The following is a 14,063-nucleotide window of genomic DNA, read 5'->3' on the forward strand; positions in this document are numbered from 1 at the left end:
TTAAAGTGGCGCCTTTGAGGGTTATACATATTGGGGTTGCCCACCCGAAACTTGCTTCAAGTTTGCCTTCCTGTTGTCATAAAACCCAATACCCATGAACTTCGTTCTATCTTGCTAACGAGGTAAAAAGTATATAATTAATTTGAAGTTTGCATTGGCATATTAGTAGGCCTAAATTACGGACCATTGTCACCACCACCACCATCATCATCATCAATGTCGTCGTCATCTACCTGATTGTCTGTTTATCTTATGTCGTTGGCCTAATGAAGGACCCCGGGAAACTAACACTGACGAGTGGATACCATGCACGACCCCCAAAAATACGTAAAAAGGATGTATTTTCAAGATAGGGCACGTTACATACGTAACGTAATAAGGGTGTCAAAAATAATGGGGGGAAAGGGGATAGGCCTATCTATTTCGCTAGGAAAGCTACGTGTTTAGGATCAAATTTGCGAGGGTATAAAAAATACAAATGTTTTATAGCCCCAACAGTCAACACTATACATGTATAGAGTACGATGTGCGAGAGGCGTGGGAGGTGGGGCCGTAAAACCCAATGATGTAGGTAAAGGTACAACCGACGCCCGTGACATTATGTTAGGGGTTTCAATTCAGGGAATACATGCCAAGAGTATCGTTTTGTTCCCAATACTTGTTAAGGGTAGGGTTTCACACGCCAATACTTGTTAAGGGGTGCAGTTTTAGAGTATGGAAAATACTTGTTTAGGGTGGTATTTTAGACCCCACAGTCGCGCATAGTCCCAGGGGGGCCACTTCCATTGACGAGTGGATACCATGTGCGACCATGGGGTCTCGGAAAGCACCATAAACAAGTATTTTCCGTATTCTGAAAATGCACCCCTTAACAAGTATTGGCGTGTGAAACCCTACTCCTAACAAGTATTGGAAACAAAAAGATATTCTTGGCAAGTATTCCCCGAATTGAACCCCTAAACAAGTACAGCGATATTTTAATGTCACGGACGTCGGTCGTCAGTGTTACCCTTACCTACATCAATTGGTTTAGTACGGCCCAACTTACCACACCTCGCGCAAATCGTGCTCTAAACACGTAGGGTTGACTGTTGGGGCAAAAAGTATATCCTTTATATAACATTTTAGTCTTAATTTTTTATACCCTCGCAAATTTGACCCTACACATGTAGCTTTCCTATCGAAATAGATACCATTTTTTAAACATTATTTTGAGTGTTTTTTACACCCTTATATTACGCTACGTATGTAACGTGCCCTATCTTGAAAAAGACATCCTTTTTTACGTCAATGTAAGTGGCCCCCTTCTTTGGGCGCATGGTATCCACTCGTCAATCGAAGAGCCACCCCCCCCCCCCCCGATTTAGCCTAATATACTATACAATGTACACTCTATAAAACAAATCAGTCAAATTGACTAGACCAGTAGTCAGCTGGGTACAACTGATATGACAAAGACTGATAATCACATTTCTGACGTATATTCTAGTCAGAAATTACTATGTTCTAGTAAAATACGACTAGAAAATAGTCAAATATGACTAGAATAATAGTTGCTCCCAGCTGACCCTATTAACTAGTCATTTTTGAATGATTTGTTTTTAGAGTGTATTTTCCTTTCTTTGTTCTATAATTCATTTATTTTTGCATTTCTTTCATGCTTACTCTTCTCGTTTCCTTTTATATATCGAAACAAAAGAAAATTTGGTCTCGTAAACGGTGCTTGGCGTTATGAATATAAACAAACGCAACAAAAGCTTGAATTATAATAAGATTTCTAACAGTTATGTTTACTTTTGAAATTATAGCCAAACATTATGAACGCTTTTAGCAACGAGGACCCAGATCCATTCGAAAATCAAATAATCACATTTCATGTATTATTCATTCCATGTGACGGAGTAGTAACGTGTTGCTTTTGGTCATAATTTCACATCCGCAATATCTTATTCTAAAGAGCTCTGTTACTTAGCAACCAAATCTTACATTATTTATTGTGAAGTGTTGATACGCGTTCAATGCTGGAAGCCAGGAGATAGAGGGGTAAATACGCAAATAACGACGTAGGATAGTAGATAGGAAGTCTTGTTTCTCGTGACTACTCGGCATGTTTGTCCTCCATATCGTCTGTCCGTAACTAGAAACGATAATACCTCAAGTAATGTTTGCTAAGGCACCATATCCTTGCTGGCTGGCTGGCTGGACAAGGATAAAGAACTCACAAAAATAAGATAACATGGTAATAGAACATAATGATAATGGGTGCACGCTGTTGATATAAATATAGGCGAAAATTCGTTAAGATATTATTGTCCACGGAGTTTTGATACTTTTCTTTGTTTGAACCTACTTATAATCTCCGAGCAGATCATTTGACTTTATTGTATATACACTGCAAAAACTCCGGTGTTGATTTAACACCAGCCCGGAATCTATATGTCCACACCAGATAAGTATTGAAACAACACCAGTTTGGAATCAAACCGATGTTGTTTTAATAATAATTGGTGTTGTATAAACACCTATGTGGTGTTAGACCAAAACGAAACTGGTGTTGTGTAACACTTCTCTGGTGTGGACATATACAGATTCCTTGCTGGTGTTAAATCAACACCGGAGTTTTTGCAGTGTAAGTTGTCTGGTTATGCCACTCAAAATAATGAGAGCAAATCGTTGCCAAACTCCGAGACGAGTTGGAAGGATAATGGTGCTTGCTAATTACACAGTGACTGATTCGTTATCTTGATAGGCATAATAGGTGAAAATAGGCCAATCTACGTCAAGCCAATTATTTTGATGAGTTCCAAATTACAATAGCCTAAGAGAAACGTTGCTAGAGACAATGCGGTGCAGACGGAAAGATGCAACATTACGTTTAAAGCTCTAATTGGACATTTCAAGGAAATGTTTTATCGTGGTTTTACTAACGTATCTTGCCATACGTTTTTTTTATTGACATTGCTGATTTCTTTAAAACCAATTATAGGCAATAAAAGGTTATAATTCTTGTCAGTGGAATTCATCGACAATGAGCTTCATGAAATTTTCATTCTTATGATTGAAAAACGTATGCGAAAACAAATATGCTGCACGAACATGACGAACATGATTTATTATACCAGAATGGACAGAAAGAAATAGAATGTACAGAAAGAAAATCTTTATAAAGGGAAAGAAAGAAGAGAGATGAAGAAAGAAAGAAAGAAAGAAAGAAAGAAAGAATGAGAAAAGAAAGAATGAAAGAAATAAAGACAGAAAGAAAGAATTAAAGAAAGAGGAAAATGATGAGAGGGTGAAGGGAAGAGAGGTATTATTATAGTTGTGGGAAGAGGGGTAGGGTGGGGGATAAAGGAGAACAGAAAAGGCGTAAATAATTGTGAAATAAAGTATCAAAGAATAATTTGAAACGGGGAGAGAGATTTATAGGGTGTTGCAAGAAACTTGCGATCAATTGCAAGTCTATTTTTCGTCCCCAAATCAATCATATGTCTTGTAGTTAATTGTGAATTAGTGATTGATTGCTAATCTGCTCCTTGAAACAAAAGTTTAATTTGATTTGCTAGAGCTACTATTGATCTATCAGTTGTGAAACTGCAATAGAATATTTGCAATAGATCGCAAATGTTTTCTTGCAACACCCCCTTGGAGAAGTAAGGGTAACGATGGAAGAAATATTGCTTTGGTGACGAAACATGGATGAATCAACAGCCTTTCAAGATTCGATTAGGAAAGATAGAAGAAGAACATGAAAAAAAAAAGATGAGAAGCAGGAAACTCAAATGAGACATTTCTGGTCATACTCTCATTGGGGAGACATTCCAAAGGTGTGCCTTATAATATCAATCTTTTAACGTTTTCAGTCATACCTTCCAGATCAGTAATCAGCATGAAAAGGTGTTGACATTTTCGCATTAAAGAATTCATTTTGGCTGAGCACCACGATATTTTTGAGTTTCTTTGTTAACAGGTCACCATGTCGATATTACAAGGTGAATAACATTTCCATGCCTTTCAAGCTTCATTAAATCCATAATAATCATGATAATACCATTGTATTCAATAGATATTTTGAAAAAGGGATAATATTTACCGATCCAATGCTTTGTTTAAATGTGGGTATGAATAAAAATGCTCCTATTCAAACTCCATTTGAAAGTGGGCCGATCAACATGACTGTATGACCTTTAAAAGGTTGGATATCGGGGCACTATGCCATCAAAGTCTATTATTAGCAATAGTTAGAATAAGTATGCTGCTGTATTGATGTAAATGTGACATTAATTCCACTTGCTACCACAGAGGTGTTTGGGAATATTTGAAATAGTGTGTGTGTGTGTATGTGGGGGTGATGGTGAGGGTTTAATGGTGTTCCCTTGTGTGTCTGAATTTTACTATTGTAATAAAATGTTCACATATCAAAATGATACGAACATTTGGATCGATGTAACGTGACAGGGCTGTCTCAACATTTTGATAATAATAAGAAACAACATTATTTTTTATCGCAAGCTGTTTAAATATAATTGTAAAAGAAAATCCCCCCTCTTTCCTCGCTCCCCCCCCCCCCCTCTCTCTCTCTCTCTGTCAAGCACACAGACATGACAAAATATGATCTGAGCCCCTTCTTTCACGTAAGATAACCGTCTACTTTTCCTGATGTAAGATACCTGTTCCATACTTAATAATATATTCCGTGATGGCGACAACAGTTGGTAAATTTCTGCTCGGCTGAGTTTTTGCTATTAAATTATTTTCCTCCTCGTCTGACGGTTTGCCGTGATTTGATCTACTCGGTTCGATGCAATTCAATGATTAAAAATATAATGAGGTACAGGAATCTTGAGACATCATTGCCCTTGATGCAAGATAGAAAATCAATTATTTCACTGTTTTATAAAGGCGTTGTAGGCCCTTTTTCGTAAACGTTGTATAAGTCGTTTAATGATTAATTAAATGCAATCATTTGCATTTCGAGGGAATCAATGTTTTCATACACTGTCTCTTTCTCTCCTTTCAAACCCATCTTTACCCTCACCCCGCCCCCTCTCTCTCACTACCTTCCTCTCTCCCTCTCATACACCTTTTCTCTCTTTTTTAAACATTGTTTTCTCTCTCTCTATCTTTCCGCTCTCTCTCCTCTTTTTCCTCTCCACCTCCCTCCCCATATATCTCTTTTTTCTCTCTCTTTCTCCCACTCCATTCGCTCTCTGTTCTAATCTCGACTCGTTCCTCTCTCCCTCTCTCTTCCCCACCCTCCCTCATATACCCCCTTCTCTCTGTTTTGCGGTATTCATCACTGTTTTTAAGGAACGTACTGGAATAAGCGAAATTATAGAAGATTGATGTTCTGATTCAGATTCACATATTTTTATTGTACAATTGCAATCGGGTACGAATGGAAATTCATTTTGCTCGCACAAAATAATTTAGAATATCACATGATACACACAAAAGATTACACGATACATATAGTAAACATTATACAAATCAACCAGCAAAGATAAGAGAAATTAAGATAAAGGCAGGGAGGAGGGGTAATAAAGTATGGCTTATAAATGCACGGATTGAAACTGGAACGAAAGAATTTACGATGCTTGGGGTTCTGCTGGGAAGGAATCTCAGACAATGATTTACTATTTTCATTTCTGTATCATACATAATTTATTAGCTGTTAAGATTAACCATAAATCTATTATTCAAATATGAATAACTTTATGAGTTGTGGAATCAGATTTTTCTTACACCGCAATTAAGATAGGATGTCTCATTTGATTTCATAAAAACAATTTCGGAGGGGTGGGGCAAATAGATATTCACCAAAACTGCTTAATTTGTGAATTTTGATAAATCATTTATTCCATTTTTAATAAAATCGCATGAACATAATAATTATTCATACATGAGAATAATCTAAACATTTAGGCTCAATCCATTCAAAATAATGTACATTGTAAAAACTGTGGTGTTAAAACTGACACCAATTGGTGTTAATAGAGGATCACACCCTGAGGTGTTAAAATAACACCCTAGAGATTTAACATAACACCAAAGAGTGTAAATGTAACAACCAAAGGTGTTGTAATAACACCTATAGGTGTAAAACTAACACCACATATTTAACACCGGTGTAAAATAACTGGTGCGGTCCTCTATGTACACCGGTTAACACCACAGTTTTTGCTGTGTACCCACCGCAGCTTGGAACCTACCGTGGAGCCATTTTGCATTTCTAATTTAAAAAAAGGGGGATTAACTCTTTGTCGAATGGATTCAAAGCAGGTTATCTACAAGGTGAGTTTCATTTGAATGCGTGGGTAAATGCATAGGTGTTCTTTCATCCATAAATACAATGCTCAAGTTAAGGTCTATGATTTTCAGGCACCGTTATGTTTAGTAACGGAGCTATTATACAGAATTACTGGAATAACCCATTCATTGGATAGAACCAGAAAATCTCAGGACAATAGTCTCTAAAAAAGATAAATGAAAAAGCGATACAATGAGACGCCTCGTTGCATTGTACTTACTAAGTAATATCCCATCCAGGAATACAGGTACGATCATGAGAGAGAAGTTAATGTGAAGTTGAAAAATAACATTTTTAGGGGTCAGCACAATGGAAAATTTGCCTCCGGCTATATCCAGGCACTACTGCAGTGGCATAACGAGCCCCCCCCCCCTGAAAAAAAAAGAAATAGGGACCAGACACGCCGTGTAGGGTAATATTTGTCAAAGGGCTGCATGCAAGCGAAGCGAGTAAGAAAAATGTTACCTTCTGGATAAGAAAATATGATTTGTTGATAGATTTTGACGTAATATCCAGACAATAATGTAATATTTCACCCTTTTCCTTTCCTTTGTCTGATTCTTTCCTTTTCTGTTTTTTACTTGGTCGTCGGTGAAACTTTTTTTTAGGAGGGTCATGTGTCCGAGCCTCCGCCCCATCTACACGCAAAAGTGTACTGCTGCTTATATCAATGATGTGACCGAATCTAACATAGCTTACACAGTGATTGATGGTCTGGTCCCAGAAATTCGTGAGGTACATTTTCCCTTTGTTTATAGAACAAAGGTTTATATTTTTTGATGAATACATATATAGTCTTTGGCAGAATCTACAATTCATTCAAAACATATCAATAATTCATAAGCAAAAGTCTAACCATTCTCATCCGACCCCCTGAGTTCTTCAAAAGCTTGTTCCAGCTTCTGACGGTCGGTCTTCCTGTAGAAGATCGTTTCAAGTTCATGAATCTTTTCATTGATGATTGATATTTCCTTAGAGAGTTCTGATCGTTCAAAAGCAAGTTGGTTGGATCGACTAATTGCCTGCCTCGTGTCTTCATAGTCTCGCTCCAGCTCAGCCTTCTCCTTCTGGCGTGCGATCAACTCCTGTTCGTTTAACTTTAAACTCCTGTTCAACGACTTCAGCTTCTTGTGCAGGATCTCGACGTCTTTCCTCACGCCTAGGATACTGTCAATGTCTTTGGAAAAGTCCGCAACGTCCTTGTTTTGGAAGATCATTCGTTTTCTTTCCAGGACGTCGTGTTCACCCTGCGATTTCTCCTGGTTCATTCCCCGATTTTGGTGTACGAGTTTATTGATTTCTTGGTCTAGTTGCTTTATTCGTTCTTTCATTTCTCGAGTGCGAACGCGGAGTCGTTTCTCGACGATGCTACTCAGGATGTTAGAATGCTCGAGCTCGATGGTGTTGTACTCTTCCTGTTTCAGTCTTTGTAGACGCTTGGTTTTGATCAATCTGAACTGAATATCTTCCAGATAAATCTGATCATTGGCCCGCCATTTCCCAAGGAGATGGATGCAAAAGTAGAACTTCTGGAAGAGATCCGGAAAGAGCCGAAGCACCGGAAATCGCTTAGAGTCCACGCTCTCTGCTACCTCAAGAGAAAACTTGTCTGCACTGAACAACTTGATGTTCACACCCGGATGAGCATCGGTAAGGAGCTGATCAATAGCATCCAGGGTGGATTTGAGTTCTAGATTCGTGCTACGGGCCCACTTCAAATCAAACTCCCCTTCAAGCGATTGGTAGTTCCTGCAGAAAGTTTGGACAATGCTGTATATGTCGCGTACTTCGTCTAGGAGATCTGCAAGAGCTTTGGCGCTTCGGGTGAACGCGGTTGCGAACGTCTGGATGTCCTTGCTGAACCCTGCATCGCGGACACCTCCTGGACGTCGAACCTCCATGCACGTCCTTATAAACAGATCAAGCTCCTGCATCCCGGCTACTCGAGGAATCATGCTCTTGATTCGCTTTACCCGATGTTTACTCTTAAAAATTTCTTCGACATGAAGCAAAAACTGTATTGGCTCTATTCCGCCGTAGAAGAACTTTTCGATCTTTGTAGCGAGGCGGGTTTTCAATAGCTTCAGTTCTCGATCGACATAATCGTAGACCTCGTGAATGTTGTTGGGAGGATCATCCCCCTGCCAGCCTGGGGAGGGCATGTCGGATCACGGGTGCTTAGTCGATCCCACGAACTAACTTTTACATCTAAGAATGTTTTTGAAGAAAGGCTATCTCTGCATCTGATAGATCTGAAGAAAAAAGATTGAATCATTAATTTTGATAGAAATATGCATTGGATTTAAAGACTCAAGGTAAAAAAAATCTACGGGTAACTTACTTCTTATTAAAAAAAAAACAGATAATGCAAATAGTCACGAATTCAGTCGCAATATCTACTTTGTTTTGCATAGTACTTTATCTGGGAAAGTAAATGTTATCATTGATATCATCGAGTTTTTTAAACGCGGTAGGAAAAAAGCAATAGATTTAAAACTGTGACTTCTTTATTTCCAATTAGACTTTATATAAGACTTACCCACTCCCATATAGGCAGTGGGGTTGAACCATATTGTTGAATAGGGGCTAGTTGCATAAAGAGTTTCGATTAATAAATAAACGCAAGTCAACATATCAATCACAAGTCCCGAAATGCATGATTTTGGTTAGTCGAAAATCAAGTAACGAATGATTTTTTAGAGCTGTAAAATTCAAATTCAGTTTTACTTCCAACAGAATAGAAAGTATAATACAAATTATTTTCATGCATTTATAACAAACATTTACAATACGAATCATGGCGTCATATGATATTCAATGACATAAATGACAAATTTACACAATATGGTATATTTTGTAGACAATTTATAATACATAATTGAAATAGAAAAACAGGTATCTGTGGAAATGGGAGATAGGTTTGGCATTGCCTACACTTTGTAATTCGATAAAAGAAACAAAGATTAACATTAACACCCCCAAAAAGTCATTCTGACAAAAAACTTCCCTTTATAAAGTAGATAATCTATCAATTGCCCCTTTCATAGGTATCTGTTCACATTGGAATATTTATTTTTTTAGACTCTGTACTGGAATATAGACAGTGAATGTTTAAAAAGAGACGAAAAATGAATGAGACATAAATAAGGTCAGTGAGAAAAAATGGAAATCATTTATGGACAGACGAAAATAGTATATGGACATGTGCACTTCAGCATTGCCTGGCTATACGGATGTATGACATTTATGAGTTTTTTGCTACTTTTATTGCAAGAATGGAAGCCCCAAACCGAGCTGTTAAGTTTGAAGCAACTGAATGCGATGATAGCTAGCTACCTTGGTATGCAGTGTTTGAAACTACTTCATTCGTTTCGCCACCGGTTTGGCTCTTGCATGCATGCTTTGTTAGAAATAAAATGTCAATTTTTAACTTTTTCATTGAGTTTGTGAGCGAAACTTTAAGGGAAAACGAAAAAAGGATGATTTTAAAAATATTACTTGAACAATAGTCCCCTATTTTATCAGAATATGCGTAAGAAGTGCATTGCGTAAAGAGCAAGTACTTACCAGCAGTCACCGTGCGGATTGGCGTAATTCCACGCGGCTCAAATAATTTTCTATGACGTCTCCAAAATGATTAACCAAATATTCATTTTTACATGCTTGTCTCAACGTTAACAATTTGTACTAAAATGTACCTGCTATAAGCTTAATAAAGGATAAACTTAAGAAAGATGCGATTGAGTTTTGAATCCTGGTACTTATTTCTCGAAAGGAATTAACCTTGTATGAAAGCTTAATTTCCACTCCTATTCTATGTTTTTCTTTGTTGTGGATACGTCGTACATTGTAAATAGTACTGCTATAGTAAAATTAGACATCGCATATGCCCTTCTAAAGAATACAGGAATTCCTATTTAAAGATGGTGGATCAGTCAATATATCAATGAGGTGATATTTTTCCAAAGAAACCCAAATATAAATCATATCCCCATTTTAACAAACGAATTCAACGTTAATTATAAGGAGAAGTGAATTAGAATGAAGTATATTTCTTTCATTGTATTCCTTAGCTGGTTTTAAATCATAAATTATCAATGTTTCTGCAATTTTGTTTTGATAACTGTTACTTTTTGCACCCCTATTTACTTTTTAGTTTGACCCTCTATTATTCCTTCATATTGATTATTTCAAAATGGCGCACATCAATATCGATTACATGAAAGTCCTCCCCCAAATCGGTTGGCGGTTTAGTGGTGGACCACAGATCCTCCCGAAACAAGAACAATTATTGATTTGTTCTATAAAGTTCTCCATCAGAAGAAAGTATCCGTCATTCAAGAGGTTCCTTAATATATATATATGGCAGCCATAGAAACAAATCTGTAAGATTTTCATATCTTTAAAAAATAAAACAGAATTTAAAAAAAAGTGGAATCTAACAAATAAATATGTTTATCTTTTGTCCATAGTCATTGGTTGGATACATATTCACAAACAAATTAATCACTTTCGGACCAATTCCAAGAGTTTATTTTAAAAATAATGTTTACTTCTGCGATAAAAATTACTCGGGATCAATACTTCTTCGTAGCTTAAAAGACAACATTTATGCCCTCCTTTAGTATAAGATCACTAACATCAGCCGGGTCAATATCGAAAAAAAAAGTTCATAAATGGTCCGTCATCTTCATGCACCTCCACCAATATGAATGAAATAAAGACGATGATAATAATGTTGTTAATGATGATGATGATGGTAATGGTGATGATACTGATGAGATGATGATGATGATGATGATGTCGATGATGATGATGATGATGATGATGACGATGGTGATGATGATGATGATAACATTGATGACGATGGTGATGATGACGATGATGATGATGATGATAACATTGATGACGATGGTGATGATGACGATGATGATGATGATGATGATGATGATGACGATGATGATGATGATGGTGGTGATGTTGATGATGATGATAATTACATTGATGATGACGACGGCGACAACGATGTTGTTGATGATGATCATGATTACATTGATGATGATGACAACGGTGATTATGACAGCGATGATGATGGTGATGATGTTAATGATGATGATGAAGATGATGATCATGATGATGATGATGACGAATATTAACATGCAGATATATTTAAAACAAACAAACTTTATGCCTCCTCTGAAGATAAGGACAAGGAAATTAAGAAGACCAGAGGATAAGAATGCGGGATATTAGAGGGATAAAGTGTTTAAGGGTGAAGACGAGCATACTTAAGAACAATCGTTAGGAAAAATAAAATGATAGAAGGAAGAAACAGGATATGAGAGATAAGGGTAAGGTCATTACAGAGATGAAAAAAATATCTGAATATTTTATTTTTGAGGCGATAAAACCAGGATGTATAATGCGCATAATTTGAATCAGGCACTATATACATAAAGTGTGCATTATTAATGCAATGTGGAATTTAAAAGCGGCACCCGGAAGAATTACGATACCTTAAAATTATTACGAGAAATAATTCAAACTGTGGAATTAGAATTTAAATAAGAAAGATAATACAAATCATGGAACAAAACTGTGAATTAAACATAGAGGGGATGATTATAATGGACATTATAATAATCTTAGGAATTCTGAAAGTATGCAATAGAATTCATATGGAACCAGAGAGCCTTATAAAACATTAAAGTCATGCGCAAAATGAGAATGGTGGAAATCGTTTAAAATGTCATACGGCCATTAATCGGCCACCGAGTGCTATTTCGGTCGCCACAAAAATACATCAACTGCATTTCCCCTTGTGTCGGCGACGGAGGAGAATGATGGAAAAATATACATGTACATGATATACTTCGGATAAACGAGGTTGGAATTTAATATCCAAGAAAACATCATGTCCGGGCCATTATTTTCCTTTTGCCCGACAGCACTTTGTCCCCTACTTCACAACCCATTCCCCATGTGACGTAATTCAATGTCGTCACAATTTGGTTGTCATGGGGACAGCATGATTGCGCAGCGAGCGAAATGTCCAGCTGTTATGATCGGCGGTGCATGGTGTATGAGCGGCTTTCCAAATCACGGACAAGAAAGTTGGTATCGAGAAATTAATTGAACATGGCAAAAATATAATTGGATAGAAACCAAGCGTGGTCGAGTTACTGACCCGTCTGTTAAACAAGATTGTGTTCATAAATATGTGTCCGACTAAAATCATTTAACTTGGTAAAATTCCGGCATAGGGGTTGTCTATAGCGATACCAAATGTGAATTTAATTTATATTTGTGTTATTCATTTTTATATTATTTATTTATACATTCATTTATTCATTCATTCAATTATTTATTTATTCATTTATTTATTTATTCATTTATTTTTATTTTATTTATTCATTCATTTATTCATTTATTTATTTACTTATTTATTTATTCATTCATTTATGTATGTATGTATGTCTCTTTTTTTTTTTTGGGGGGGTAATTTGCAGGTTTTACGGACCTCATCCTCCGCCTCATTCTTTTTTAGCATTAAATGGACTTTGCCCTATGAAAACAATCAAATGTTTTTTTTTCTTCTACTATCTATTTTTATTTATCCAATATACAGGCTTGAGAGTACCTGAACCAGTGTAGCTATGCTAAGGGTGGATCTTAATTGGTACTTGGTAGGATTCCTCCAAAAGAGTCCAGAAAGGTGTACAAACTGGTGCGCCGTGTGCGGTCACAAAGAGGGAAATAAAATAAACCAAAGGAGGAAGTGAAATCAATCTTTGTTACCTCCTTTTTGATACAAAGATGATTTTGCTGTCAGCATCTTCATTTATTTTTGTACATGTATCTTTCCTATTCCTCATTTTTTTTCTCCCCGCATCTTTTTTTTTTGTTATTAATTCTATCCTGTTCTTGTACGTCCGGACAGGCTCTTGTCCAGACAAGATGGCTATTTCAGGAACTTTTCGATGAATATTTCATGAAGCGATTGGACGTAGTATCAGAAAATGTTACAGATTACATAGTCACAGTTATTTTTGCTATTTGATGCATGCTTTTTTTTTAAATAGAAAATCCGGAGCAAAAGAATGTTTTTATCTGCTTTAATGTCAGGACATCGAACCCACCCCACACTTCATCTTGTATTATTGTATCCCGCTTCCTATCCATCCATCACCGTTCAAAATCACAGTTTTCATAAGGTAGCATTCATTGTCCAAATAAATGGAAATTTGCATTTTTACATAGCATTTTTTAACATACATAACATTACATAAAAATATACACACAGAGAGAAACGCCGACATACAAATATATAGAGACAAGGAAGCATGCATGGGATCGAGATGATTTTATATAAAATGAAGTTTAGATTTAAATTTGAAATGGAATTGAAATTGGAATCGAAATCAGGATTACAAATCTCCATCTTAAAAAGAGTTACGATTGATCCAGTTAATGTCAACTGTATTGATGTCATGACTTTTCTACAAAAAAAATGCACAATGTCCTTTGTAAACAAGGAGAAGCCACCGACTTTTCAAGAAATCAATTAATGTATGAATTTACAGCATATCTAAAAATATTTCGAGCCAAAATGGTTCATTGGTGATGATGTTGCTGGCTTTCCATTGTTCAATTCAATTTCAATTCAATTCTTTTATTTCATTTCCATTCAAAACATAATACAAAGTAATATAAAACAACACAAATCAAATACAATTTTACAGAAGGGCATTCTTAC

The 14,063-nt window shown here is 36.4% G+C and overlaps 1 protein-coding gene across 1 annotated transcript; it reads right to left on the reverse strand.

The window, feature by feature from the left end:
* Nucleotides 1-6,185: 6,185 nt before the first annotated feature.
* Nucleotides 6,186-10,178, reverse strand: LOC121429242. The gene is made up of 2 exons (XM_041626204.1): nt 9,875-10,178; nt 6,186-8,559 (listed from the first exon to the last, which is right to left on the reverse strand). Exon 2 carries the CDS (start codon nt 8,467-8,469, stop codon nt 7,159-7,161), a length of 1,311 nt encoding a protein of 436 aa, XP_041482138.1. The 5' UTR covers nt 8,470-8,559; nt 9,875-10,178; the 3' UTR covers nt 6,186-7,158.
* Nucleotides 10,179-14,063: the final 3,885 nt, after the last annotated feature.

Source organism: Lytechinus variegatus, chromosome 15 (assembly GCF_018143015.1).
Source record: "Lytechinus variegatus isolate NC3 chromosome 15, Lvar_3.0, whole genome shotgun sequence".
NCBI lineage: Eukaryota > Metazoa > Echinodermata > Echinoidea > Temnopleuroida > Toxopneustidae > Lytechinus > Lytechinus variegatus.

Bases quoted from the DNA above. Each gene is read 5' to 3' on its own strand.
- LOC121429242 (XM_041626204.1), bottom strand. From the start codon at position 8,469: ATGCCCTCCCCAGGCTGGCAGGGGGATGATCCTCCCAACAACATTCAC.